We start from the raw sequence: 26,315 nt of genomic DNA on the forward strand, positions 1-26,315 counted from the left end.
TTCCCTGGGTCAGCCTCTTCATTGTCCCCTTTGTTGGGGATCACCCATTCCTGCCCAGATCCTTTGATGTTGGTTCACATCTTTCCCTTTTCAGATGGTAAAACTGATGCTCAAATGGTTTCCTGAGTGTCATAAAGGACTCAGAGGGAGGGTTAAGGACTGAATTTTGTGCTCTTTCCACCAAAGCTGAAAGGAATTAATGAATGAATGACATGAGAGAAGGGAAGTGGGTGGGGAGGAGTACACAGACTTCTCAGCCTTGGAGTGGTTTCAAGGCAGAGACAGACCACCTCGGAGGAGGGAGAGTCACAGAGCCACCCAGTCTGTGAAGGAGGGTTACACTTCCTTGTTGAATGCTGGAAAAGGAAGTGAATTTCTCATAGAGTAAAATTTATTCCATTGTAAAATTCTGAGCAATGTCTTTGTAGTTTAGACCATTACACTATATTTGTTTTGAATCATGGTGGCAAGGATGGTTTGATCTATTGACTTGAATGTCTTTGCTTGGTCAAGTGGTGATGGTCAAATATCCATCTAGGAAGTTTCCAGGTTTTGGAGAGTTAGAAACAGGAACCCTTTAGTGTCCATGAAGACCTTGTAGACTTTCTGGTAATGGGGGGCCAGTTTGTGGGGTGCAGTGGTGGAAGTCTTCAAGGCCTTCTCTAAGGATTGGAGTGGACTCAGCTTTAGGGGACCTTGAGGGTCATCACATGGTTTACGTTTGGGATTCTCCCTTTTGTGAGGGACTTCTTTAACTTTCAGGATTGTTACATTACCTATTAGAGTTTGAAACTGAATCAGAATTAGTGTGGGATGTGCAGTCTTGATTGAGAGTCTATAGGGATGAGGAGGCACAAGGAAGGGAGTCCCTATGAGGATGTCCATCATCTCCCTGGGTGGGGCTGCTCTTCATGGGATGATTGAGGCTGAAAAGCATTCTGAGGTTCATACCACAGCTATACACCTCCCCACTGAGAGTAAAGACCTTTTTCTCTACTTAGGGGTCACACAGAGCCCCTCCTCCACAAAGCTGTCACACAGATCACATATATGTCACACAGAGTCCCTCACCCACTTAGATATCACGTAGAACCTGTCCTCCACTCAGGTGTCACATAGAGTCCCTCCTCCACTCAGGTGTCACATAGAACCCGTGCTCCACTCAGGTATTACATAGAACCTGTCCTCCACTCAGGTGTCATATAGAGCACGTAGATGTCACATAGAGTCCCTCACCCACTTAGGTATTGTGTAGAACCCAGCCTCCACTCAGGTATCACGTAGAACCTGTCCTCCACTCAGGTGTCACATAGAGTCCCTCCTCCACTCAGGTGTCACATAAGCCCCTCCTCCACTCAGGTGTCACACAGATCACGTAGATGTCACATAGAGTCCCTCACCCACTTAGGTATTGTGTAGAACCCAGCCTCCACTCAGGTGTCACGTAGAACCTGTCCTCCACTTAGGTGTCATATATAAGCCCTCCTCCACTCAGGAGTCACACAGGGTCCCTCCTGAACTCAGGAGTCACCCTGAGCCTCTTCTCTGCTCATGTGTCCCATGGAGTCCTTCTTCTCTCGTGTGTTACCCTGAGTCCTGCTCACATGTCGCACTTGAGTCCATTCTTCTCTTAGTTATAACACAGAGCCCCTCCCTGACCCATCGGTCACTTTCTGTCCCTGTTCCACCCGCATGTTTCACGGAGCCTTCTCACTGTGGTCTCCCACTGGCCCTCTCCCATCTTGAGCCACACTGGCCCCAGGCCCCTTTCCTGTTTCACACAGAGCTCCTCCGCCCCTGTGTGTGGTCGTGAGCCCGCTCCCCAGCCATATGTCACTGGGGACTGTCTGCCCTTGTGTCACACCTTCCCGCCCCCCCGTGTACGCGTCACACTGAGCTCCGCCTGCACGTGGCTGTCCTCCGTGCACTTTCCGGCGTCACCCGGAAGTACTCTTTACCCTCGTGTCAGGCCGAGCCTTCCCCGCTTCTCTGTCACACTAACCTCTCTCCTGTATTTATGCATCACTGGAATCCCTCCCCACCAGGGTCACACATGCCCCCCTCGAGTGTCACATTGAGTCTCTCCTCTGCAGCGTATAACACTGAACCCCCCCACTTTTGTGTCACGCCAAGCCCCTCGTCCGCACGTTGTCACGCCTGTCCCTTCCTGGCTCGTGAGTCACACGGAGCCCCTCTTTACCCGTATGTCACCCAAGACCCCCTGCTCATGGGTCACACTGAGCCTCTCCTCCACCCTGGTCACACTAGCACCCCCCAGTTATGTGTTGTATGGATTCCCTCCTACCACTCATGTCACTCAGAGCTCCTTCCCCACATCTGTACCACGTTAAGTATCTGAATGTGTGGGTCACACTGCATCTGTTTCACGTGTCACCCTGAGCCCCTTGACCCATCCACGGGTCCACCGAGCCCCTCCCTTTCTTCCTGGTCACGTGGTGCTCTTCCTCCACACATGGCCATCTGCACCTCCCCACTCACTGTCACACTGAGTCCCTCCTTCACGACTGAGCCACGGTCACCCTCTCTTACTCGTGCGTGACACCGGGTCCCTTACTCAGGTGTCACATGGAGCTTTCTTCCCACCTGTGACTCACCTGGTCTCATCTGCACTCATGTGTCAGGAGCGGTGTCTTCCACCACGTGTCACACAGAACGTCCCGACCCATGTGTCACGGCAGGCCCTCCCCCAGCCGTACATTAGATGCAAGCCCTGCAGCATACATGCGTCCGACTAAACTGCTCCCCCGGCATGTGTCCCGAGGAGCCTCTCGCCCTGTCCTGTGTCCCACTGAGCTCCCCCTTTCACGTTACTCACTGACACCTTGCCCTGTCCTGTGTCCATGAGCGCCACTGAGTTGCTCACATGTTCTTAAGTCCCACTAGATCCTCTTCCTTCCGTGTGTTCCCTGGGGCTCTTACCTGTGTCCTACTGAACTCTTCCCCTGTTCCTGGATAAAACCGAGCCCCTTACTTTTCCATGTGTCCACTGAGCCCTCCCCCTTTAATGTGTCCCTCTGAGCCTTCCCCTTTTCATGTATCCCTCTGAGCCCCTCCCCTTTCATGTATCCCGCTGAGCCCCTCCCCTTGCATGTATCCCTCTGACCCCTCCCCCTTTCATGTGTCCCTCTTAGCTCTACTTTCATGTATCCTGCTGCACCCCTCCCCCTTTCATGTATCCCGCTGAGCCCCTCCTCTTTTCATGGGTCCTGTTGAGCCCCTCCCCTTTTCATGTATCCCTCTGAGACCCTCCCCCTTTCATGTATCCCACTGAGGCCCTCCCCCTTTCATGTGTCCCTCTGACCCCCCTCCCCTTTCAGGTGTCCCTCTGACCCCCCTCCCCCTTCATGTGTCCACTGAGCTCCTCCCTTTAACATGTATCCCTCTGAGCCCCTCCTCCTTTCATGTGTCCTGTTGCACCCCTCCCCCTTTCATGTGTCCCTCTGAGACCCTCCCCCTTTCATGTATCCCACTGAGGCCCTCCCCCTTTCATGTATCCCTCTGAGCCTCTCCCCTTTCATGTATCCTGCTGAGCCCCTCCCCTTTTACATATCCCTCTGAGCCACTCCCCTTTCATGTATCCCTCTGAGCCCCTCCCCTTTCATGTATCCCTCTGAGCCCCTCCCCTTTACTGTGTCCCGCTGAGCCCTTCCCCTTTCATGTATCCTGCTGAGCCCCTCCCCTTTCGTGTATCCCCCTGAGCCCCTCCCCTTTCATGTATCCCTCTGAGCCCCTCCCCTTTACTGTGTCCCTCTGAGCCCCTCCCCTTTACTGTGTCCAGTTGAGCCCCTCCCCCTTTCATGTGTCCCGCTGAGCCCTTCCCCTTTCATGTATCCTGCTGAGCCCCTCCCCTTTCATGTGTCCGGCTGAGCCCCCCCTTTCATGTGTCCTGCTGAGCCCCTCCTCTTTCATGTATCCCTCTGAGCCCCTCCCCTTTCATGTATCCTGCTGAGCCCCTCCCCTTTTACATATCCCTCTGAGCCCCTCCCCTTTCATGTATCCCTCTGAGCCCCTCCCCTTTCATGTATCCCTCTGAGCCCCTCCCCTTTACTGTGTCCAGTTGAGCCCCTCCCCCTTTCATGTGTCCCGCTGAGCCCTTCCCCTTTCATGTATCCTGCTGAGCCCCTCCCCTTTCATGTGTCCGGCTGAGCCCCCCCCTTTCATGTGTCCTGCTGAGCCCCTCCTCTTTCATGTATCCCTCTGAGCCCCCCCCCTTTCATGTATCCTGCTGAGCCCCTCCCCTTTTACATATCCCTCTGAGCCCCTCCCCTTTCATGTATCCCTCTGAGCCCCTCCCCTTTCATGTGTCCGGCTGAGCCCCCCCCTTTCATGTGTCCTGCTGAGCCCCTCCTCTTTCATGTATCCCTCTGAGCCCTTCCCCTTCCATGTATCCTGCTGAGCCCCTCCCCTTTTGTGTATCCTGCTGAGCCCCTCCCCTTTCATGTATCCTGCTGAGCCCCTCCCCTTTTACATATCCCTCTGAGCCCCTCCCCTTTTATGTATCCCTCCTAGCCCCTCCCCTTTTATGTGTCCCTCTGAGCCCCTCCCCTTTCATGTGTCCCTCTGAATCCCTCCTCTTTCATGTATCCTGTTGAGCCCCTCCCCCTTTCATGTATCCTGCTGAGCCCCTCCCCTTTCATGTATCCCTCTGAGCCCCTCCCCCTTTCATGTATCCTGCTGAGCCCCTCCCCTTTCATGTAGCCCTCTTTGCCCCTCCCCTTTCATGTATCCCTCTTTGCCCCTCCCCTTTCATGTGTCCCTTTGAGTCCCTCCCCCTTTCATGTGTCCCTCTGAGCCCCTCCCCCTTTCATGTATCCCTCTGAGCCCCTCCCCCTTTTATGTGTCCCGCTGAACCCCTGCCCCTTTCACGTTTTACACGTGTACTCCCCTTCTCATGTCATTGAGTTCCTTCCTTCTCCAGCTCCACCCAGAGCCTCTTCTCCACCTGTGTGTCACACCAAGTCCTTCCCTTGCTCGTGATCCCCATGAGACCCGTGCCCCACAATGTCACACCTGGCTCCCCCCTCCCCCCATGTGTGACTGAGTCCCTTCCCCACCCTCGCGTTATACTGAGCATCTCTTCCTGGGTCCTGGGTCACACTGAGTACCCCACTTATGTGTCCTGTGACACCCCATCCCCCCTCATGTCACACTGAGCCCCCCGTGCCACATAGAGTCCTTGCTCTACTCCTGGGTCCCTCTGAGCCCCTCCTCTTCCTGGGTGTGACACTGAGCCCCATGCCCACTCTGTTCACATACACCCCCACCCCACCTATGTGTCACATTGAGTCCCCCATCCTGTGTTACACTGAGAAGCCTGTCATCTCTCCTGTGTCCTCTTGAGCCTCTCTCCCTCTCATGTATCCTGTGGAGCACCCCTGCCCCCCCCATACGTGTCACCTGGAGCCCCTTCCCGGTCATGTCATATGAGGCCCACCACTTGTGTGTAACGCTGACCGGGTGAGAACAACTTCATGCAGGCGTTGATGTACAGTCGCCAGCTTCACCACGATGCCTTTCTTCATCCCCTTCACGCACGTGCAGACCCTGGGCGCTCCTGTGGGGCCCTGGGCATACAGGGCCATGTCCTCAAGCTTGTCGACTCCCACCAGCCTCTTCCCGCCCCGGGCTGGGCCGTCTCTGAGGGCCCCCTCCTCGGAGGGGGAAGGTTAGGTCCACGGTGGGACACTCCTGAGGGGTGGGTTCCAGGGGCCTACCGTCGGACTTGGTGGCCAGGAGCAGACAGGCCGAGAGGTGGGGACGGGGCTGGCCCTGGGGCTTCTCCCGCTGATGGGGCCACGGCTGTGTTCCCTGGAAGGCGCGCTCTCCAAGGACCAGCCCTGGGACAGACAGGTGGACATCAGAGAGACCGTGGTGCCCTTTGCTTCCAGGACTGGGGGCGTGGGGCCTGGCCAGGGCAGGGCTGCCCCTGGAGGAGGGTCTCCTTGAGGGGTCTTGGCCTCTGCCCAGGACTCTTTCATGACCAGTAGGCCGAGGCCCCTCACAGGCGGCTGCTTACTCTCCCTCAAACCCCGTCCGGAGACGCCCCAGCTCCCCCGGGATTCCTAAGCTCTGGGTCCACCGGAGGCCTTGGCTGGAAGCGACTGGCAGGTGCCCCATCCTTCTCGTCTGGGCTGGGTGCCTGAGGACACTGGACTGGTGTCCCCTGGGCCCTGGCTGCTGACGTGGGGGTCCCCTGCTTGCTTGGGTCCTGTGCGCGGTGGGAGGTGGTGCGCCGAGCCCCTGTGTGACCGGAGTCATCCGCCCACGGAGCAGGGGGCCCGGCACACGCGTGGGGCGCTGGGTGGGGGCAGCCTCGCCTGCAGCATGGAGGCCCAGCCGGGACCGGAGGGCCGGCCCCTCTCCTCCGAGGCCTTCGCCCCTTCTGCTCCCTCTCTGTATCAGGAGGTCCCTGTGGAGGTCAGGGAGGCCTTCCGGGCCAGGGGACCACTTAAGCGACGGCGGGGCCTGCCAGGGTGATGGGAGTATGTTGTGAGTGTGTTTGTCAGGTGTAGGTGTTGGAACATGATATGACACGCAAAAGATGGAGGTCCCACCACGAAAGACCTTGACGTTGCCCGAGGAGAGGCCTTCCCCCCACTCCTTGACGCGGGTGCGCTGGGGCTGGGGCCCTGTGTGTTGCCAGCCTCTTGCTCACTTCGGGTGCCGCCCCGGTGGGCAGGGAGGGGTCTTGAAGCTCCTATCACACCCCCTAACATGGGGGCCTGTGTTGAGGGCCCCTAACCCAACCTGTGGCCGCCAGCAGGAGGAACGGTGAGTCTGGACCTGAGTGGTGAGTAGCCATCCTCTGCTTGCTGAGTGTATGCTGTTGCTTGTTCCAGAAACAGGCCCCTGTGTATGGCCTGGTAGCTCTTGGGCTTGGGTGGGGTGGGGTGGCCTGGGAGGGGCAGGGAGGTGGCGGAGAGGCTGGCAGCCTCACTTGGGTAGGACTCGGGGCTCCCCTGGGTCTCGAGACGCTGTCCGAGCTCGCCGGATGCCAGTGGTCTTGGCAGGGGAGGGGGGCACCTGGGCACAGGTGGTTGTGTAGGTGGTCTCTTCTCTTGATTTTCCACGTTTGTTGCAATGCCATGTGGTCGTCACCCAGTATGTCAGTCAATATCAACTTTCTTTTTTCTTTCAGGAGACAAACAGGTTTGTACTGTGTTCTTTAAACTCTTTTTTCTAGGGAGGTGGGGAATTATCACCCAGGTATTTTTTGTCTTGTCAGTATTTGATCCTCTTGGCCTGAGAGTGGCCTCTCTTTTCTGGAAACGGGTTTAAAGCCCCTTCTGGCTGGGTTGGGGAGGGGGACCCAGTGAGGCCAGGACACCACTGTCCACTGTGTCTAGGTTATGTCTGCTGTGCCGGCATGATGGTGCTGGTGATCCCACTGGGGCTGGCACCTGGGTAAGCGGGTGCACCTTGGTCTGGGCCCCTGCGTCTGGGCACGGCTAGGTTGTTCGGTGATGAATTTGACCTTGGCCGAGAGGTTGTCCTGTTGCCCCTCCCCCTGCACAGGTGAGCTGGGGGTGGGGCGGGGACTGGGTATGGCTTCCCCCCTGTGCCCCCAGGCCCTGCCCCTCGCCAAGGGATTCGGGAGACCCCAGAAGCACGTCACCCGGGAACGGGGGATTTTAGGAACCAGAGACCCTTGGAAGTTGTGTCTTGTTGCCCCTGAGGCCCCCTTCCCCTCTTCTTACCCCACTCCGCCTACATTTGGTGATGGGAGAACAGGCCTGAAGACCGGATGGCTACTAACCAGGGCCAGCCAGCACATTAGGGGCAGGGCCACTTAGGGGGACTTGGGGTTCCTGGAGATGAGCCCCTGACCTTGAGCCCTGGGACTTGCCCCCGAGGAGAAGCCTGGGCTGGCTTCTTGGGGCTGCTATCAGGAAGTGGACAGGAATGGGGTGGCCTGGGCTCCTGGGGCTATGGTGGTGGTGGCTGTTCATGGGGTTGCTCCTGGGTCCTGTGACAGCGTGTGTGCAGGGCGTGGTGGGGGTGGAGGGCCGGGGACAGAGGGCAGAGGCCACCAGTCCTGGCTCTGTTCTTGACCCCTTCTCAGCCACCCTCGGGCCAGCTGCCCTCTTTGGGCCTTGGTTCCCTGAGTTTATTCTGCATAAGCACCCCGGGCGCAGTGGAGGACAGGAACTAGGGTGTGACTTCCGTGGCAACAGCAGCTCCGATGGGCCCAAGCGACAGACGAGGAGACCGAGGCTGGGAGAGGGCTGCGGCCAGCCAGCAGGGGCCCAGGGGCGGGGGGAGCTCAGAGGTAGAGAGAAGCCCCTGGCGTTGAACCTGAGATCTGCTTGGTGGTCTCATGGTGCCGCCATCAGGGGTAGAGCTGAGCTGAGAGGGCAGCCTTGGGGCGCATGACGTGCTCCGTGTTGGACCCCTCCCCAAGGGGAGGTTCTGTGTCCCCCACCGGGAGTGGTCTCAGTGTGGAGGGGGGCAGTTGTGCTCTGGGAGGTCCAAGGGTGGGCCCTGCGGCCAGGCAGAGGGGCTCTGGGTCAGCATGGGCCAGGCTAGGGGTAAGTGGGCCTTGAGGGCCTGAGTGCCCCTTCCCTGCTGTGCCCATTCAGCTGGGACCCCCTCCCCATTTCCCAGGGCAGTGCACCCTCAGAACAGCCTTTCTGCCATCTTTAGGGCAGTGTGACTTTGACCTTCTGACCAGGGGTGATAGTGGGAGAGTTGCTTGAAGCCGAGGCTCCTTGGTTTGCAGACCCTTTGCGTTGAGGAGGGGAGAGCCCAGCCCCCACCCCCCAACCCTCATTTCTCTTGTGGGAAAATTGGGGACTTGAGTTTCTGGGGTTCCTAATCCAGACCCTTGGGAAGAGGCAGCTCCCAGGGTCCCTCCCCACATCCTCCTCCCCCAGACAGAGAGCCAGGCGCCGGGTGGGCCTGTCTTCCCCGCCCCTGCCCCACTCCACCTGCTTCCCCTCCTCCCCCTTCCCTGCCTGCGCCCCATCCTGCACCTTGGGAACAAACCACAAAGTCAGATAATCTTTTATTCTGCTTTATTTTGCGGGGTGGGAAGGGGCAAAGGGGCAGGGCTGGGGGCGGGGTCTCCTCCCCGTGGCAGAGAGCGGTGGTCTGGTGGGAGCCCTCTCAGCTACTTGGCACAGTCTGCTGGCTGTCTCAGTCTCTCAGTCTCCCTCAGGGCCCCTCCGCTTCTCGTGGGCCTCCAGGCCCCTGTGCTGTCAGTGCTGGGGGGCGCAGGAGGGAGCTGCACCGGGTGACGTCACACCATCAGTGTCCCAGGAGTCGTGGCGGACTCCTGAGGATGCGAGTCTGGTAAGTACTGGTACGTCGGGACCCTCTGTGGAGCAGCATAATCCAGGTGAGAGCCGGAGGTCAGGGTCAGACAGTCAGCGTTGAGGGAGCTGGACCAGACTGGGGGGGCACTGGTGGGCGGGCGCTGCTTTGCAGGGAGGCGGGGGTGGGGGAGGCACCACAGAACACACCACGAGACACGGGGGTGGGGGCTGGGGTCCAGGGTAGCAGGAGCACCGCTGTGGAGGTAGAAGAAGCCAGTGGAGCACCCGAGGTCAGTGTCCCATGGTGGCCCAAGGCGGCCATCGCCACTACAGGGGGTGGTGGGTCCCTGGCACTTGCTTGCTTGGCTGCCTCTGCTGTGCTGAGTTTTCACCTGGCCTTGGGTCATGGGGTCATTTCCTGCTCATCACTGCCCTCTTCTCGTTGATCTCACGCCCAGTTGCAGACCTGGCACCTGTTGAATTAAGACGGAATTGTGTAGCCCTGAGCTGGCTCTGGGTCTCTGGTGGTGGAATAGTCCGGTTGTTGGTCCGTTGGTACGGAAACTGTTGCTGGTTGATGAGTTGGTTGCGTGCCCTTCTCAGGTGGTTCCCTTTGCGTCATGAGGGGCAGGAAGTGGGTGCAGGGGTCTGAGCGAAGCAGGCTAAGGCACGGGGAGGTGCTGGAGGGAGGTTCTGTAGGGCAGTGGGGTGGTGGGGAGGAGGCGTGCTCAGTCGAGGCCAGCGTCCTCGTCGGAGTCGCTGGGCAGTTCCTCCAGCGTGGCTCCTTCTCTGGGTGGGCTTGCCTCGACCAGGGTGGGCAGAGCCTGGGTGTAGACAGTTGCCAGGAAGTCGGTCAGGGCTCTGGCCGTCAGCTCCCGGTGGATCACGACGGAGCCCCCTTGGGTGCTGCGGATGTAGGTCAGGCGGGCCAGGACCTCAGCCTCGGTGGGCAGGTGCTGGCGGGGCCTGAGGGCCCACACGTCATCCTGCGCGTCCTGCGAGGTGTCTTGCAGGCCGTCATGCAGGCCACACTGACGGAAACGTTGCAGGTCGTCTTGCAGGGCTTCTCGCAAGACGACATATTCATCACCCTCGACGTGCGGTGCCAGGGAGCGGTGTGGACTCGGGTGGGTCTGGGTGCCCTCGAGGGCAGGGACCCTGATGCCGAAGAACTGGCACAGCATCTGCCAGAACCTGGGCGTCATCTGCAAGCCCCGCAGGGCGTGGAGCTGCCAGGGCCCGGGGCCCAGGAACAGCTCAGCCAGCTCCTCGGCCGGGAGGGCATTGGTGCCCACGAGAGGCGGCATCTGGGTGAACAGCTGGGTGACAGCGGTGGCGATGCCACTGCTGGTGAGGAGGGACGTGTCCAGGAAGAGGCGTAGAGAGCGCCGTGGGGGCGGCCGGGCTGGCTCTGCGGCAGGCGCGGGCAGCAGGGCCAGGCGCCTCCTGAACCGCAGCATCACGAGGAGCGCGGCCATGGCCAGGAGGTTCTTCCAGAACAGGAGGCTTCGGTAGAAGTGCAGCAGGACTGCCCTGATCTGGGCCATGCTGAAGTGGGCTAGGAAGCTGTTGAATATCTGGTCCACGGGTATCAGTGCCAGATACCCCGGTTGGAGGTTCTGCCCGTTGGGCTCGTCTGGGTGAGGGGCACCTTCACTCTCCTCTTCGTCCTCTGATTCTGGGGACTGATCCCCAGTGGGGGCCTGCATGGTGACAAGCATCGTTGGCCTGGTGGTGGTGGCGATACGGCGCTGCTGGGCCTTCTTGTCAAGTCTCTGCCGGCGGGGCAGGGGCTGGTCGTCCTCCGAGCTCGGCATCTCCATGACGTCGAAGTTGAAGTGGGTGAAGAAGAAGACCCAGTGGCCGGGGAGAAGTACGGTGAGCCTGTCATTGTTCAGAGAGGCTAGATCCTCCTTGTTGAGAAGGATCATGATGGGCTCCTCGGTGTTCTCCAGGTAGCGGCACCACACCATGAAGGCAGCCCGGATTGGAAGGATCTTCATCTCCGCCGGCGAGGCCTCCACCTCCATCGGGGAGATGTTGCGAGAGTAGAAAGCGCAGCAGACTTTCTTGCCCGTCCGCTTGTCCATTTGGATCAGGCTGGCGTACAGGGACGTCTTGGTGACGCCCGTCTTCAAGTAGAACTGGTTCTGGGGCTTGGGGTGGTAGAGGAGGGGCGCCTTGCGGAACGCCCGCTTCAGGCCCACGAAGGCCTCCTGCTCCTCGTCCCCCCAGTAGAAAGGCAGGTCGCCCTGGAGCTGCCGCACCAGGGGCTCCGTGATGTCGGCGAACCGCTCCACGAAGTGCCGGTAGGGGAAGGCGAACTCCATGAGGTTTCGCAGGGACTTCCTCGAGCCCGGGGTGGGGTACCCTGTGATGGTGCTGACGATGCTCTTGTTGAGCTTCACCCCCTTGGGGGTCACGACGAAGCCCAGGAACTCGGCAGTGTGCCGGTGGAACTGGCTCCTCTGCAGGGAGCAGTAGACGTAGTGATAGCGGAAGCGCACCAGGACTTGGCGCACGTGGTGGTAATGCTCCTCCTGGCTCATGGAGTAGACCAGGACGTCCTGCCCGTAGGAGATGACAAAGAGACCGATCATGTCCTTTAGGATGAAGTGGATCACGCCCTGGGGGATGATAGGGTCTGCACAGATCAGGAAGGGCTGGTAGCTCGCCATGTCTTGGAGCTCCAAACCGAATGCCACTTTCCATACATCTTCTGTCTGGTGTATGTTCATGCTTTCCTCCACGATGGTCCCACGCAGCTCCAGCTTGGTGAACCATGTAGCTCCGTGTAACTGGTCGAACAGTTCTGGAATCATCTGTATGTAGTCATGCCTGCTGGTCAGCATGTCCTTGGAGTCCCAGAATTCCTCCTGCTTGGCTTTTTCTTGCATCCCGGCATCCACAGGTTCCCACGGTGCGGTGGAAGCGCAGTCGTAAAAGGTCTCCTCGCTTTGATCACTGTCTCCAGCCTGCTGAAGCTCAGAGGGCTCTGATTCAGAAAGATCATCGGATCCGTCTGAGCTTGGCTGGTCGGAAGTCTCCTCATCTGCTTCCTTCGGGTTAAACACGTCGGCCAGGTCGGAGTATTGGTGTGGCAATCCGGGCAGCAGGCTTACGGCATGGTGTTCCAGAGCAATGCATGGTGGGGGCGGGCGGAAGCAATTCTTCAGGCAGTAGGGAGAGTGGAAGGTGCAGCGGCCTTTGACCCAGTCGATGTCGGGGGCGTGGAGCTGGAGCCACTTGATGCCTAGGATCACGGAGAATTTGGATGAAGCAACGATGTCGAATTCCAGGGACTCCTGGTGGTTCTGGTGCAAACACACCAGGGGTTCGGTGTAGAGCCAGACGGGTTCGTTGCCGACCAGCGAGCCGTCCGCGGTCTCGACCGACTCTGCGTAGGGCTTCTGGTAGAGCTCCACATAGTGCTCTTGGGCAAATCCCTCATCCATGTAGTTGCTGGTCGCTCCTGAGTCGACCAGAGCCTGGACCGCCACGCTGTGGTAGGGGTTCACCCTCACCAGGAGCAGCAGGAAGAGGTGGTTGCGTTTGATGCCAGGGTGGAACTCGTTGGGCAGCCAGGTGCTCACGGTCCACCTCTCGGGAACAGGTGAGTCGAGCCAGGTCAGGTGCCGTGGGCGGGTCTCTGGGAGAAGCCTGAGCATCGCCCTTCTCTCAGCCAGCTTGTCCTCTATCTGCAGGACCAGCGTGATCAGGTTTTCCAGCGAATTCGGCTGTGGGATGCGGAACAGATACTGCCTGATGTCTTCCTTGAGCCCCTGGCACAGGTGGGCCTGGAGGACTTCGTCTGGCCAGCCCAAGGTGGGTACCAGGCTCTGGAACTCATTGATGTATTCGATGGCGGCACGGTCCCCCTGCCTGAGGTTGAACATGGCATCTTCGGCTACCCGCAGGGCCTGGCGGTACTCAAACGTGTCGTTCATGGCTTCCAGGAAGGCCGGGAAGTCGTCAATCACGGAGCTTTCTCTCTCCAGCAGGTCGCTGGCCCATTCCATAGCCATGCCCGAGAGGTGACTGATGACGTACCCCACTCGCAGGCGGTCATTGCAGAACACTCTTGGGTAGCTCTGTAAGATCAGCTGGCAGAGCACGATGAACTCGTGGTATTCTCTGCGGTCGCCTGAGAATTGCTTCGGGGTCGGCAGTTGGCCTTTGTTGATCGCGTTCATCAGGATCTCTTCCGCCACTCGCTGCTGCTCTCTGAGGTCTTGCATCCGGAAATACAGAGAGATGATGGACCTCACCATGCCCATGACCTCCACCGTTGAGCTATCTGGCTCTTCGGGACTCTCGTCTTCTTCTGATTCAGCCAGGTCAGTATAGTAGTCTTGGTCTTCCTGGGACTCCCATGGGTTGTCCTCTTCTTCTTCCATTTCACCAGGTGCCCCACCGAATGGACCCCCCTCTTCCAGATGAGAACCCTCGCATGACTCCTCCAAGTCTTGGAGTAGGTCATTGGGTGGATCCTTTATTTCCCTATGTGGGCCACTGGATGGCTCCTCCATGTCTTGGCGGAGGTCAATGGACTGCTCTCCCGTTTCCTGGGCCAGGCCGCTGGCCAGCCCCGCCGCCTCCGCTCTGCCGGCTGGTGGTGTCTCCACGGTGGTGTTGGATGAGCCCTCGGAGGACTCCATTTGTTTTGATGATGGATTCTTACGCTCCATCATCGTCTCAAATGAGTCTTCAGAGGGTTCTATCATTTCGTCGGACGGAAAGGAGTGTTCTCTGAAGACTGGTAAGGTCGTGACGCGTCTGGTCAGCGACTGGGACGTCAGAGATCAGAACCTGAAGGGGGAGAGGCGGGAGTTGGGGGAAGAAAGGCAGTGTTTTAGGGTCTCATGGGGTCAGGGTCTCTAGGACAAGTCAGATGCCCACCTAGTCTGAAGCTGGGGGGAAACCTCCCTGGGTCTAACTTAGGGCATCCTGTGGAGAGAAAAGATCCTCACCCCCCTGACCTTTGCACCTGATCTCCGAGGCTTATTCTGCCTGTCTGGCCTGCCTGCTTCCCCCATGGCTGTGAGAAATTCACAGTTCATAAATTCTATGGCGTGCTGTGCCCAGAGCGGCCCTGTGGCAGGCAGGCACCTGGCAGGATGCACTGGACGCTTGATTTCAAGCCTGGCACACGGGCCTGGTCAACTTCCCTGCCCTTCTTTGGTCACCAGAAGGTCACAGAGGTCACATCTCAGTGCCATCCAAAGCCACCCCTGGCAGGCTGGGCCCCCTCGGGGCTGAGGTGGGAATCTCCAGGAGAGATGCCTACTGGTTAGCAGGTTCAGGGCACAAGCAGAAAATGGGCACTTGGCTGCGATCCCTTCAGCTGGGTCAGCTGCACCAAATAGCTCTTATTTCTTCTCATAGATTCAAAGGAGAGACTGGGGACAGGTGAAAGCCGTGATCTGGATTCTGGCTATTCTATTCCCGCCCCATCCCCCCAGAAACGTTTAGAAAATACCTACTGTCTGCCAGAGACGTGTCATGTGTGACTTAATTCTGACTCGGAATTTTTGCTGATTTTTTTTTCTCTTTCACCGACTTCCAGGGCTGAGTTCTTTGCCCAGCTCTGAGTTGTTGGGGGAGACCTACCAATCATGTCCCCACCTCTCCTAAAATCTGCACTCTCCTAAGATTAGCACTCCTTGTCTGCAGGGGTTCAGGAACTTCAAACATCTGGCCTCAGTTCCACTCGTGCAAAAATCTTTACAGACCCTCCGATCTCTTTGCCCCAATGGACGCACTTCCCTGTCCTGGGCTGGTTTCCCCCCAGCATTGGGGTGTAGTAGAGTTGGGATATTCAGTAAGGCGTGGGGGTGTGGGAAGGGCATGAGATAACCTTGACATCTGAGTGACTGAAGAATTGATTTTGGAAAATCTTTAATGGGTCAAGGCTGAATTGACAGAGATGTTTTGATTGGGATTGTTAACGTGCTTTTCTGCTGGAGCAGGGCAAATTGAGTTCTGGCTATCCAATTAATTAGCTCTACAGTTATCGTTCTTGAGGCATTTAACACTTTTTGTTGCTTCTCAGTTTTCTTTTTAGCCTCCGGGCCAATCCATTAAAAAAAAAAATGCATTCCCTAGCAAAAAACTCCTCATTGGCTAAAATCCAGCCTTTCCAACATGATGTGCTGCTTCTCAAAATTAAATGCATTCTTGTTAGCATGACGCTTAAATTTGGTTCTGCAGTCCCTCTGATTAAAGCCGTCTCTGTTTATTCGCAGTATACGATATTAAATGCAAACCTGTTAGCATAAAAATTCCTGACACATAAACTCATCAGAATCATTTTCTGGCTAAAATTTAAGGTCTTAGAATAATAGAAAATTCTGATCATGTTTTCATTCAAAGTAGAGATGACATTTTTTTAGGTAAAATTGTCATCACCATCCTCATATCCATTATAATAAGATTATGTATATAGCACATCACATAGATTAACTCATTTCCTCTTCATAAAAGTCTTGTAAACTATATATTATTATTGTAAAATTCCAAGTCTCTAATTAAAATACAAAAGTTGACAAATTAATTCATCTGCCAACTCATATATTAGAAATAAAAACCTCAGCATGTCTCTTACAGCTCTTAAAATCTTTTATTGGTTAAAATTTAAAAATTTAAATTGGCTAGAATTTAGACATAAAATCTCATTATGCATCTTACAAGCATTACAATGCTTTATTGTCTAAAATTTAAAAGAAAAAATTTAAATTGCTTAAGATTTGAATTTAAAAATTAAACATTTTAAATTGGTTAAAATTTAAAATAGAAAATCTCAGTATGTCTCTTACAACCCTTGAAACCCTTTATTGGCTAAAATTTAAAAATTTAAATTGGTTAAAATTTACAATATAAGATCTCATTATGTATCTTACAACCCTTGGAATGCTTTATTTGCTAAAATTTAAAATTTAAGAATTTAAATTGGCTAAAATATGAATTTTAAAATTAAAAATTTTGAATTGGCTAAAATTGAAAATATAAAGTCTCAGTTGTCTTTTAAGTATTTTATTGGCTAACATTTAATATTAAGAATTCAAACTGGCTAAAATTTGAATTTAAAAATCAAAACATTAAATTGGCTTTATATTTTAAAATTAAAAATGTTAAATTGGCTAAAATTTATAATACAGAATCTCAGTATGTCTCTAAAAACTATTAAAACACTGTACTGGCTAATATTTAAAATTTAAAAATTTAAATGGGCTAAATTAAAAATTTTGAATGTAAAATCCCTAAATGTCACCTACAACCCTTAAAACCATTTATTGGCTAAAATTTTAAATTGATTAAAATTATAATATAAAATCTCAGTATGTCTTTTAAAATCCTTAAGGTGCTTTATTGACTAAAATAAACCATTTAAATTTGAATTTTAAAATAAAAAAATGTTAAATTGGTTACAATTTAAAATACAGAATCTCAGTGTGTCTCTTAAAACCATTAATTAGCTAAAAACTGAGCATCTTAGCACATGATTTAAAAACTAGATTATCCCCTTCTTAATATAAAGTCTACTCTTAATATATTTATACATTTGAGGCACCTGATTAAATCCTTTAACTTTCCCAATTTCAACCTAAAATCTGATATCCTTCGCATGTTGTTAAAACCTGATATTACTATCTTTCGGATATTACCTGATATTACAAATATGCCTTAACATAGAATTTAAACTTTTAGCAAGATGCATAAAAGTTATCCGTAACTTCTCTATTTAAAGCTTACAAAAGTTTCTTTTCATTGTCTATAGCATGAAGTTCCAATCACTTAGGATAAAATAAAAAATTTTGTTATGAATTTATCTGCAAACTGATGGATATAAAACCCCAAATCTCACTAGATCACTTCTTAAACTTTGAATTATTGGCTTAATTCCAAACCAGTAATTAGACATGATATTAAAGTCTGACCATTTCATTAAAGGCCACACTTGTAAGAAACATGATTTTGGTTTTGTAACTTCTGTTTAAAGTCTTATAATATCTCTAGTTACTAAAGTCCTTAGCATATAGCACCTAAACCCCTTAGCATAAAAGACATATTTTACTGTACAATTTCTATGCAGCCTTTGTTTACGAAACACAGACGTTTTGCCATATCACTCTCTGAGAATCTCTTAATGGCCAACATCCACATTCCTTAGCCCGACACAAAAAACTGATCCTATTCCTCAGAATAGAGTCCAAACTTCTTAGCATGCTATGTAAATTCAATCCTATAGCCTCTGTATCTCCTGCCCCGCCTCTATATTACTTGCCATAAATGCTCAGTTCGCCTGCATAAAGCATAGACTGGGTGCACTTTTGCCAAGGGGTGCCGCCCCTGAACCATCAATGTGCCCTCATTATCTGCTTCATCAAATCGAGACACCTTAGCCTAAAATATGTTTTACCAGCTAATTCCCCTGGAGACTAAACTCTAGTCAGTCACTCTTTAAAATCCTTTATTGGCTAAAATCCAGACCCCTCTACACGAGGTTCAAAAATGAGATCATATCCCTCCTTCGAATGAGATGCTTCAATGCCTTCAATTCATTCAATTCACACATAAAATCACATCTACTTGGCATGTTATAAAAATCTGAACATATTATCTTTGTCATAAAAATCTGCTCTTGTAGCTCTCCTGAAATGTGTACATTTGATCATGTAACTCTCCAATTTTAAACTCTTCAAGGTTTTTTCATAGCCTAAAACATAAAATCCCAACTACTCATAAAATGCAACATTTTACCATATAATTTATCATTGGATCCGTCTATTAGAAAACCCCACACATCTTACCCTATCACTCCTTGAAATCCTTTATTGGCATGAATCCATCCTTATTAGCATGATATAAAAATTCGATCTTGTCATTCCTTAAAATAAAATTCACACTTTCCAGCACAGTTAGTAAACTTTGATCTTGTCACCTCACCTTAAGAATCTTACAATGTCTCTTGATTGTGGAATTAGGGAATAAAAATTCAAAATCTTAGCATAAAATGTGAATTTTATTTGGTAATTTCACTGCAAACTCTTTATCAGATACAACAAAACTCGGCACGTCCCTCTTAGAACTTTTTATTGGCTGAAATAAAATTCCTAGGCACTTGCAAAAATCTCATTGTGTCAGAGCCTCAAAGTAAATTCCACATTTCTTTGCGTATTCCCAGTGTTGGTCATGGAACTACTCTGATCAGAGTCTTTCAGCTTTGCTGGCAACATCAATCCAATTTCCTTGGTATGCTCTGAAAGTCAGACTTTAGCACCCCCTCAACTAATAAAGGATGTTTCAGCGTGATCCTTAAATGTGTGGCTTTTACTTTTCTGTCACAACTTCCCAATGTTTCATCATTGTCCATTCAAAAAATCCAAAGCCTTAAAATATGTTTTATGTTTTTCTACGTACTTACCTCCCACAAGCAAAAAATTTCCCCATTGTATTTCTTCAAACCCGTGGGCAAGAATCCAAACTCCTTAGCGTAATTATAAAAGTTTGATTGTGTCACTTCTCAGTAATAAAGTCCAGATTACTTCCCTCCAAACTCCGTATCTATTCATGAAACCGACCCCAGCCCCCGCTTAAAATCTTTTTAACCATCACTAACAAAATGTCTCTGCATCTTAGCGTGGCACTTCCATTTAATCACGATATCCTCAGTTTAAAATCCTTAACATTTCATGTCCATAACATAAAATCCAGTTGCCTCAGCATGGAATGAAAATTGGACCAGTGTTTGTTATGTTGAAAAATCTTTACATGGCTCTTTATTACTTAGAGTAGAAAGCCTAAATTTGCATGAAATCAAAATTTTTTATTGTCTAGCTTCAATTCCTTATGCCTTTCACACTTCCCTCCTGAAAGACTAGGGTTCGTTACTTCTTGTCCCCCCAAATGCATCTTGATTTTATTGTCACAGATTCCTTTTTTTTTGAACTTGTCTCCATACCTATGATTCATTAATTCATATAGAATGTCCTGACTCTTTCTTTTGGGCCAGGCGTTATGCTAGACCCCCACTCTAGCATGAAGAAATGGAGGCAGCCTTGCCTTGCAGAACATCACCAATAAGAGAAGAGGACCACACACCCTCGTGTTCAGTGCTGTGCCGGAGGTGAGCCTGGGCTCTCGGGGCAGGGCCAGGGGTCCCCCTGAATCCCCGGTGAGAGCTCTCCTGAGGCTCCACTGGGCTCAGCTGTCTGTCCCTTTGCCAGGACTTTGGGCATCGTCGGGGCCCAGGTCCTGCTGCATACTACTTTAGAAACCAGTGCGGGCTTCCTTCTGATCCCTGTCCTCCATGGGCCTGCCTGCCACAGCTCCACACAGCCCAAGAGGCTGCCTCTGCCTCTGCTCTGGGTTCTAAAGAAGTATTATTCCCAGTCCTATAAACGCAGCTAGGATCATGTTGAAGTCTCAAGGCTCACAAACATTTTTTGAGCAATATCTACTGACTTGGAAATTCTTAACCTTACCAAAAAAAAAAAAAAAACCCTCCAAAATCCAGGATGTGCAGCTGGTTTAGTGCAGCTGGTTTGGGGTCTTTGCGTTGGATTCTCTTTCCCCTCCCGACACTCATAGACAGACAGTCCAGCCTCACCACCTTCAGTGCCCGGAGCCTTCTCGGTCAGGTCAGCTCCTTGCTCGCCTCTGAGCAAGTGGCCCTTTGGGTCAGGGCTGCCAACGTGTGTCTATGAAGGGTTGGGTGTGGAGGAGGGGCGGGGGGCCAATCCCTCAGCAAATACCTTCCCCACCCTCCGCTCACTGTCAGCTCACTTGTGCAGTAAAGGAAATCTGATATTAAAAATAGAGCTTGGAAGAGGAGATGAGAGGATGTTTAGGGGCAGGGTTTGAGCCTGGGGCAGGGGGCGGGCATGGAGGAATTAGGGACGAGGTGAGGACACCTTGCCAGCCTCCCAGGTGCTGGCAGCCACACCTGGAGCTCCCCCTGGCTCTCAGGGCACCTGCCGTCAGGCGAAGACCCCAGCCTGCCCTGCATGGCCTCCAAGGGGTGCTCAGAGCCACGTGGACTCGACCACGGTGGATACAACCGCGAGTCATGGGGCCTTGGTGGTCTCAGTGTCTTCACATGCCCCTTCTGCTGCCCCGGTCCTGCTGGTGGCATGGACGGAGGGGAGCATCCAGATGTGGGTGGGCACACAGGGGCGCTGGGAGGGCCACAGGCTGTTGTTCATTATTCTGTTAGATTAATGCCAAGGTCAGGGTGTGCAGACTGAGGCTGGGGGCCTTCTTGGTTCCCTTGATATGGACCAGTGGCGTGCTCCCTCTCCGAATTCAGCTGGCTGGTCAGGAGCAGAGGAGGAGGAAGGTGCTGGGAGTTCTGAGGGGCATTCCCGGAGGGTCCCATGAAGAGCTGGGCTGGGGCCCTGGGGCCCTGGGACTTTCAGAGACTGCTGGCCGAGCAGAGTTCAAGTCAGGGGTCCCCCCTTCCTGAGCACTCAACCTCCTGATGTGTGTCCAAGACCCCCTTGGTCCTTCCAGATGGGAGACCCCTCTCACTGACCCCGAACAGCGAGTTTCCATCCTCCTTTTCCTTCCCCTGGGGCCTGGACAGAGGGGCTAGGCTGTCAGGCCCCACTGGGCCTTGGACATCTCTGGGGACACTAGTGTCTAGAAAGGGGACACATGACTCAAGACAGCGAGTACTGTCCCCTGGGCTCCTCCTTCACCTCCAGCCCGGGCGGGGCAGGGGTCCTCCTGGAGAGGGTCTGCACAGCCCCTCGCTTCCCCTCACAGCCATCCAGGGGACGGGCAGTGCCCCTGACCCAGCCATGTGCCCTCCGCTGAGTGCCTGCCCGCCCTCCACTTGACAGGCGGCTGCAGGGGGCAGCTGGCTCACTCTGCCCAGAATAACCAGGGGATGGGGAGAGTGCCGCCTGCGGGCGGGGCTGGGAGAGGGGTCAGGCGGCCAGCGGCCTCCTTCTTTGGCCTGCCCTGATCGGCAGGGCCAACCAGCTGCTCTCTGGGACTGCTCTTGCCTTTCAAGGCAAGCGGGCAGGGGAGGGTGCTCGAACCAGCTGCCAGCCCCGGGACCTCGTTGACTTTCAGCGTGCTCTTCTCCTGACCCTCAGTTTCCCCAGAGCTGCAGGGAGGGGTCTTCTCACGTGGCTCCTATAGTTCAGGGGTCCTGAGAGGGGTCTGAGGGATGACCCTGGGGAGCAGGGGTGCAGGGAGGGGTTGTCTGGGTATGTGTGTGTGTGCTAAGTTGCTTCAGGCATATACAGCTCTTTGTGCCTCTATGGACCGTAGCCCACCAGGCTCCTCTGTCCATGGGGATTCTCTAGGCAAGAATACTGGAGTGGGTTGCCATGCCCTCCTCCAGAGGATCCTCCCAACCCAGGGATTGAACCCATATCTCTCATGTCTCCTGCATCGGCAGGCAGGTTCTTTACCACTAGCGCCGCCTGGGAAGCCCCTTGTCAGGGTAGGTGGAGCTCAGTTCCACCAATCGCTTTTAGAAATTGGGTGTTCTTGGGAACACAGGCTGGGGGGCTTCTTCTAGTGCTGGTCCAGGTTTGAGAGTCAGGCTGAGAGGGGCTTCAGTGGGCTTTTTTGAGTCTCTGGTGGGTTCCCTCTGTTCCTGGGGTGCTGTGGCTGCAGGCCCAGGAGCATGGGGGTTCTTGGAGCAGGAGGATGGGGCCTTGGTGCCGGGAACTCGGCCCAGACTGGCCTCAGTCTCTCCATTTACTTAATGGAGGGAGCCCCGCCTTCCCAGGGGAGTGGGGTGCAGCAAGCCCTTCGTGTACTGTGAAATGCTCCAAACGAGTCTGGGCTTGTTATTATCATTAGGACTCATGATTATAACTTTTATCACACCCACTATAATTGTAATGGTCAGATGGATTCAGGCAGCGTTTTCACGCATGGCATCAACTTTAATTTTCCCATTAACCCCACGAGATGACGACGCCCTGCCTTGTAAGTGAGGGAGCCAGAGTCCAGAGGGTCACGCACCCTGCCCGGGAGCCATAATTAGTGGTGGTGAGGGCCCCTGGGATCAGGACCATTGAACAGCCCCAGCATTGAGCAGGTCGTGTCTGGAGCTAGTGAGGGATGGGTTGTCTAGATGCAGAAGGCACGTGTCCTCCAGACCAGGGTAATTAGCATTCATTTATTAAAATGGATGTTTCAGGCCCGACCCTGGGCACTAGGCCCCTAACACTGATTTTGTTCCTTACGGGTTGGGGCGTGTTCCCTGCTTCATGGCTTTAACTGGGGTTCAGAGAGCCTGGTTTAGGAAGGAAGAGGCAGAGGCAGTGATTGAAACCAGGCTTAGGCTTTCTTCCCTGCACTGGTGGACGGTGGAGGGGGCAGGAGCTGACTCCCCAGGGGCAGTGGGCAGTGGCCATTCAGAGCCCCTGAGGACCAGAGGAGCCACTTTCATTTCATGGCTCGACGGGAGGCAAGACTGAAGGAATGAGGACCTCAGGGTCTGCCCTTGGTCTCCCGGAAGACATCCCGTGGTCATTTCCAATCAATTTGGCTACTTTGAATGTGGGCAGAGGGACAGGACAGCTGGCCCAGGGCCTGCTAATTATAGCCACTCAAGTGTTTGTACAGAGCCATTGAGTCCTCCACATCATGGCTTTTTTCTTGCAGACAAACGAATCCTTTAACTTTTGTTTCTGAGCGCTGGCCCAGCCCCACCCCCCCCCCCCCACCCACCAGCACCACCCCCTTGGGGGCGGGAGGTCAGCATGGGACCCCCTCACCCTGAGCCTTACCTTTGACACAGGTGATCAGTGGCTCTGCTTCTGTCCCGTCAGCTGGAGCTCCGCTTCTTTCTAGAAGGTTATTGGATAAACAGGTTTCTTAAGTAGGAAGGGCCAGGTTGGGGTGGTGCGTGCACTTTGCACAGTAGCGACTTCCGTCCACTCAGGGCTGTGTCCTGCCTTTCTCGGGGGCCCACGTCACATCACATGATACAGTCCCCCCAGCGCTGCGTCTGGCTCCCTCCATCATTTGAGTCCTTCCTATGTGCTAGGCACTGTTTTCATTCTCTTAATCCTCGTAACACCCTTTGAAGGTGTAACTTTTTTCTTATCCCCATTTTGCAGAAGAGGAGCCTGAGGCCCAGGACAAACCTCAGACCTCATGGGCTGTCCTCCCTTCTCTCTCTGGGTCTGACACAGGCTGCACGTCCCGTCGGCCTTGCCCAAGTGTCAGGCCAGTTGAGGTCCACACCAGAGGCCCTGTGGCCCCGCCCTTGCTCTGTGACTCCCAAGCTCTGAAGCCCCTCGAGCAAGCCCCTCGACTGCAGTGTTTTGTCCTGTCCCTGATAGCAGTCTGCACTAGCTACTCTTTCTGCCCTCCCTCCCCCTAGGCACACAGTAGGGCAGTCAGCATTAGGGGGGAGGCCTGGGGGTGGGGAATCTGAGAGGTGGGCTGCCCCTCACCCTGGGAACCTGGGTATTTTCTCTTCTCCCTTCCCAGGAGGCTGGCAGGTGGGATGGCGGCTTTCTCCAGGAAGGGAGTAGATGCCTGGCCCAGGATCGAATCAAAAGGTCTGAAAAATGATTGCTTTTTATCCCGATTGGTACATGTGAGCAATATGTAAACAAGTAGAGTCCTCAGGATGGATCTAACCTGAGCTCTCTGTCCCGCAGCCGTGGCTCACTGCCCCCCGGCGGGCAGTGAGTCAGTGGGTTCCCAAGGCCAAGGAGAGGCCCAGCCCTGGCCCCCCAGGATGGCAGCCCCACCCAGGGGCGTGTGAGGCCCTTCTAGGCTGACCTTAAAGACACCGCTCTCCCCAGGTACGTACGCCCTGCTCTGCCATACAGACAGCCTCTTTGGAGGGGTGAGGCCCTCAAAGGCTGGGGGTGGCGGTTGGGGTTACACAACCTTAAGATGGTAGTCTAATTTAAAAATCCCAAACAATGCTGTTCCTCTTGACTGTCCCTTACATTACCCACCCCCAGGGTGGTGTTAAATTCTTTCACTATGATTATGAGGAGGGGTGAGGGGGCATGTTTGATGGGGGTCTGCTCTGGGGGCAGAGGGGGTAGGCTCCCCTGGGTGGAGGCTGGTGGCCTTGGTCAAGGGATTATAATTCCCTTCGCTGGCTCCTGTAGGATGGGGACAGCCATCTTCAAGTATCACCCTGATGCTTTTAATGGAGGAAGCTAGAGAGTGCCTGGTGCACAGTAGGTGATCAACTGATGTAAAAATGGTTGTCATTTCAGTGGATCTGTCCCCTAACTGTCCCTTTCAAAGCCCTTCTCATTTTTGTAGAATCCAGAGGGACACCTGGAGGGATAAACAGGTCAGCCTTGGGTCCAGAGGCCCTTTCCTTGCGTCAACCCTGTAACTTTTACTGGCCCGGTGGGACTTAACGTAGCCTTCTGGAGGAAAGAGCATCTTCACGTGGATTTACCCTGGCCCGGAGGCAGATGCAGGTAACCTGGGAACTGTATTTTACTTTTATTTATCATAAGCATCTTTTGTGTCTGCAAAAACTATGACAGACATCTCAAAGTATTCACCAGGATCAAACCCATGCAAAATAAAGTGCCATGGAATAAATAGCAGGGGCTTGTGTGCGGAAAAGGTGATTAAGAGCTGGTCGTGTTGGTGGAGGGTTGGCTCACCTGGGCTCACATTTCTTTTGTGCAGAGTCATGGTTGAAAATACGTGTCTGCCTGGCAGAGGGGCGACAATTCTAGAAGGTCCTGCCTGTGTCAGCTTGGGGAGGGGAAGACCTTAAGCAGCTAACTGATCAGCTCATCTGTGTGGATGGAGGCCAAGACAAACCCTAACTTTAGATTGATTTGGGTTTCAGGTTGGCCTGGTTTTGTGTTCTTGGGATCTCTGAGCCTTGATGTCTTTATCTGCATAAAGATAAAGGGTCTTCTTAGCCGCGCAGCTAGCCTCATGCCTGCGACAGCTGGAGGGGGCCTGGGGGGCAGGCAGAGGTTGGAGCGTCTGGGGGAGGGAAGGGGTTCTGATGAGAAGTCAGGGTGTGGCGCACCACCCTGGACTCGTGGGGAGCAGCAGGCAAGGACCTGCACCCCATTTTCAGGGAGCGTGTCAGCCACACGCCCTGTAGGTTAGAACTGGGGAGGGGCAACGAAACAGCTGTGGGTTCTGCCTGGGAATCGGTGGCAGAGGACACTGAGCCCCCGGGTCTCCGCCAGCAAGCTGCAGGGCTGCTGGAGCATGTGGGCTGCTCCCTCGGGGCTCCCATGTCCCCTTCGCCCGGGACTGTCTAGTCTCACATTCTCTTGAGTCCTCATTTCCACTTTGCTAAGCTTCGAAAACACGGGCCAGGGCATTAGCTCTTGGGCCCGTTAAAGCTCTTGGGGAGAAAAGGGACTTCTCCCCAATAGGTGCCTTGCAGACACACGCCCTGTGGGTCTAAAGGGATTTGGGGCCCATGGCGGGTGCAGTTCCAGCTGATGGGCACACACCTGCTGGCCTCATATCACCTGCTCACCACTCAGAGACCTGGGGCACTCCTGCTTTAGCACATAGAAAATTTCAAAAAAGAGTGATCTGGGGGCAGGAAAAATCCTTCGTGTCTGCAGAACTGATGTGTGTGGGGGGGAATCTACCCACTCCCCATCCATCAGCCAAAATGTGCTTCCTTTCGTATTTGTAAAAAAAAAAAAAGAAGCTAAAAGCTAACAAAACCCCCACAAACAAGTCAAAACAAAAAAACCCACACACAAAATGTTTATTTTAATTATGCAAGAGATGCACTGATAATTAATATACCTATTACTGAAAATCAAACACTGTGGATAAAAGCTAAAACCATCATCAACTCCTCTCTCCTCCCCAACTTCCCACCTCCCCACCAACCACCACCATTTTAAGTGCTCTTATCTGAGTCAGGTGTCTGGTTCCAGATATTTTTTTTCTGTGCATTTGCATATATATCTAAATAGACCCCCTCCAATATATGATTCTGTTTGTTTTCTATGTAAGCTATATCACAATATACATTTCTTTTTGCACAGCTTGTTTCTCTTCACTCAAGATCCTGCTTGGAGATCATAAAAAAACACCATT

The 26,315-nt window shown here is 53.5% G+C and overlaps 1 protein-coding gene and 1 long non-coding RNA gene across 2 annotated transcripts in view; one reads left to right on the forward strand and one right to left on the reverse strand.

Annotated features, from left to right (window-relative positions):
• Positions 1-10,003: 10,003 nt before the first annotated feature.
• On the reverse strand, positions 10,004-13,999 carry RTL1 (retrotransposon Gag like 1). Its single transcript, XM_055555905.1, has one exon. The coding sequence runs from the start codon at positions 13,997-13,999 to the stop codon at positions 10,004-10,006; it is 3,996 nt and encodes a 1,331-aa protein (XP_055411880.1).
• A 9,913-nt stretch (positions 14,000-23,912) lies between these two features.
• Positions 23,913-26,315, forward strand: part of LOC129634433 (uncharacterized) — a 101,892-nt gene continuing 99,489 nt past the window's right edge. The window contains exons 1-2 of the long non-coding RNA XR_008705634.1: positions 23,913-24,058; positions 24,537-24,700. This is a non-coding gene — a long non-coding RNA (uncharacterized LOC129634433). The remainder of the gene's footprint in view (positions 24,059-24,536; positions 24,701-26,315) is intronic.

This window comes from Bubalus kerabau, chromosome 19 (genome assembly GCF_029407905.1).
Source record: "Bubalus kerabau isolate K-KA32 ecotype Philippines breed swamp buffalo chromosome 19, PCC_UOA_SB_1v2, whole genome shotgun sequence".
Taxonomy (NCBI): Eukaryota; Metazoa; Chordata; class Mammalia; order Artiodactyla; family Bovidae; genus Bubalus; species Bubalus kerabau.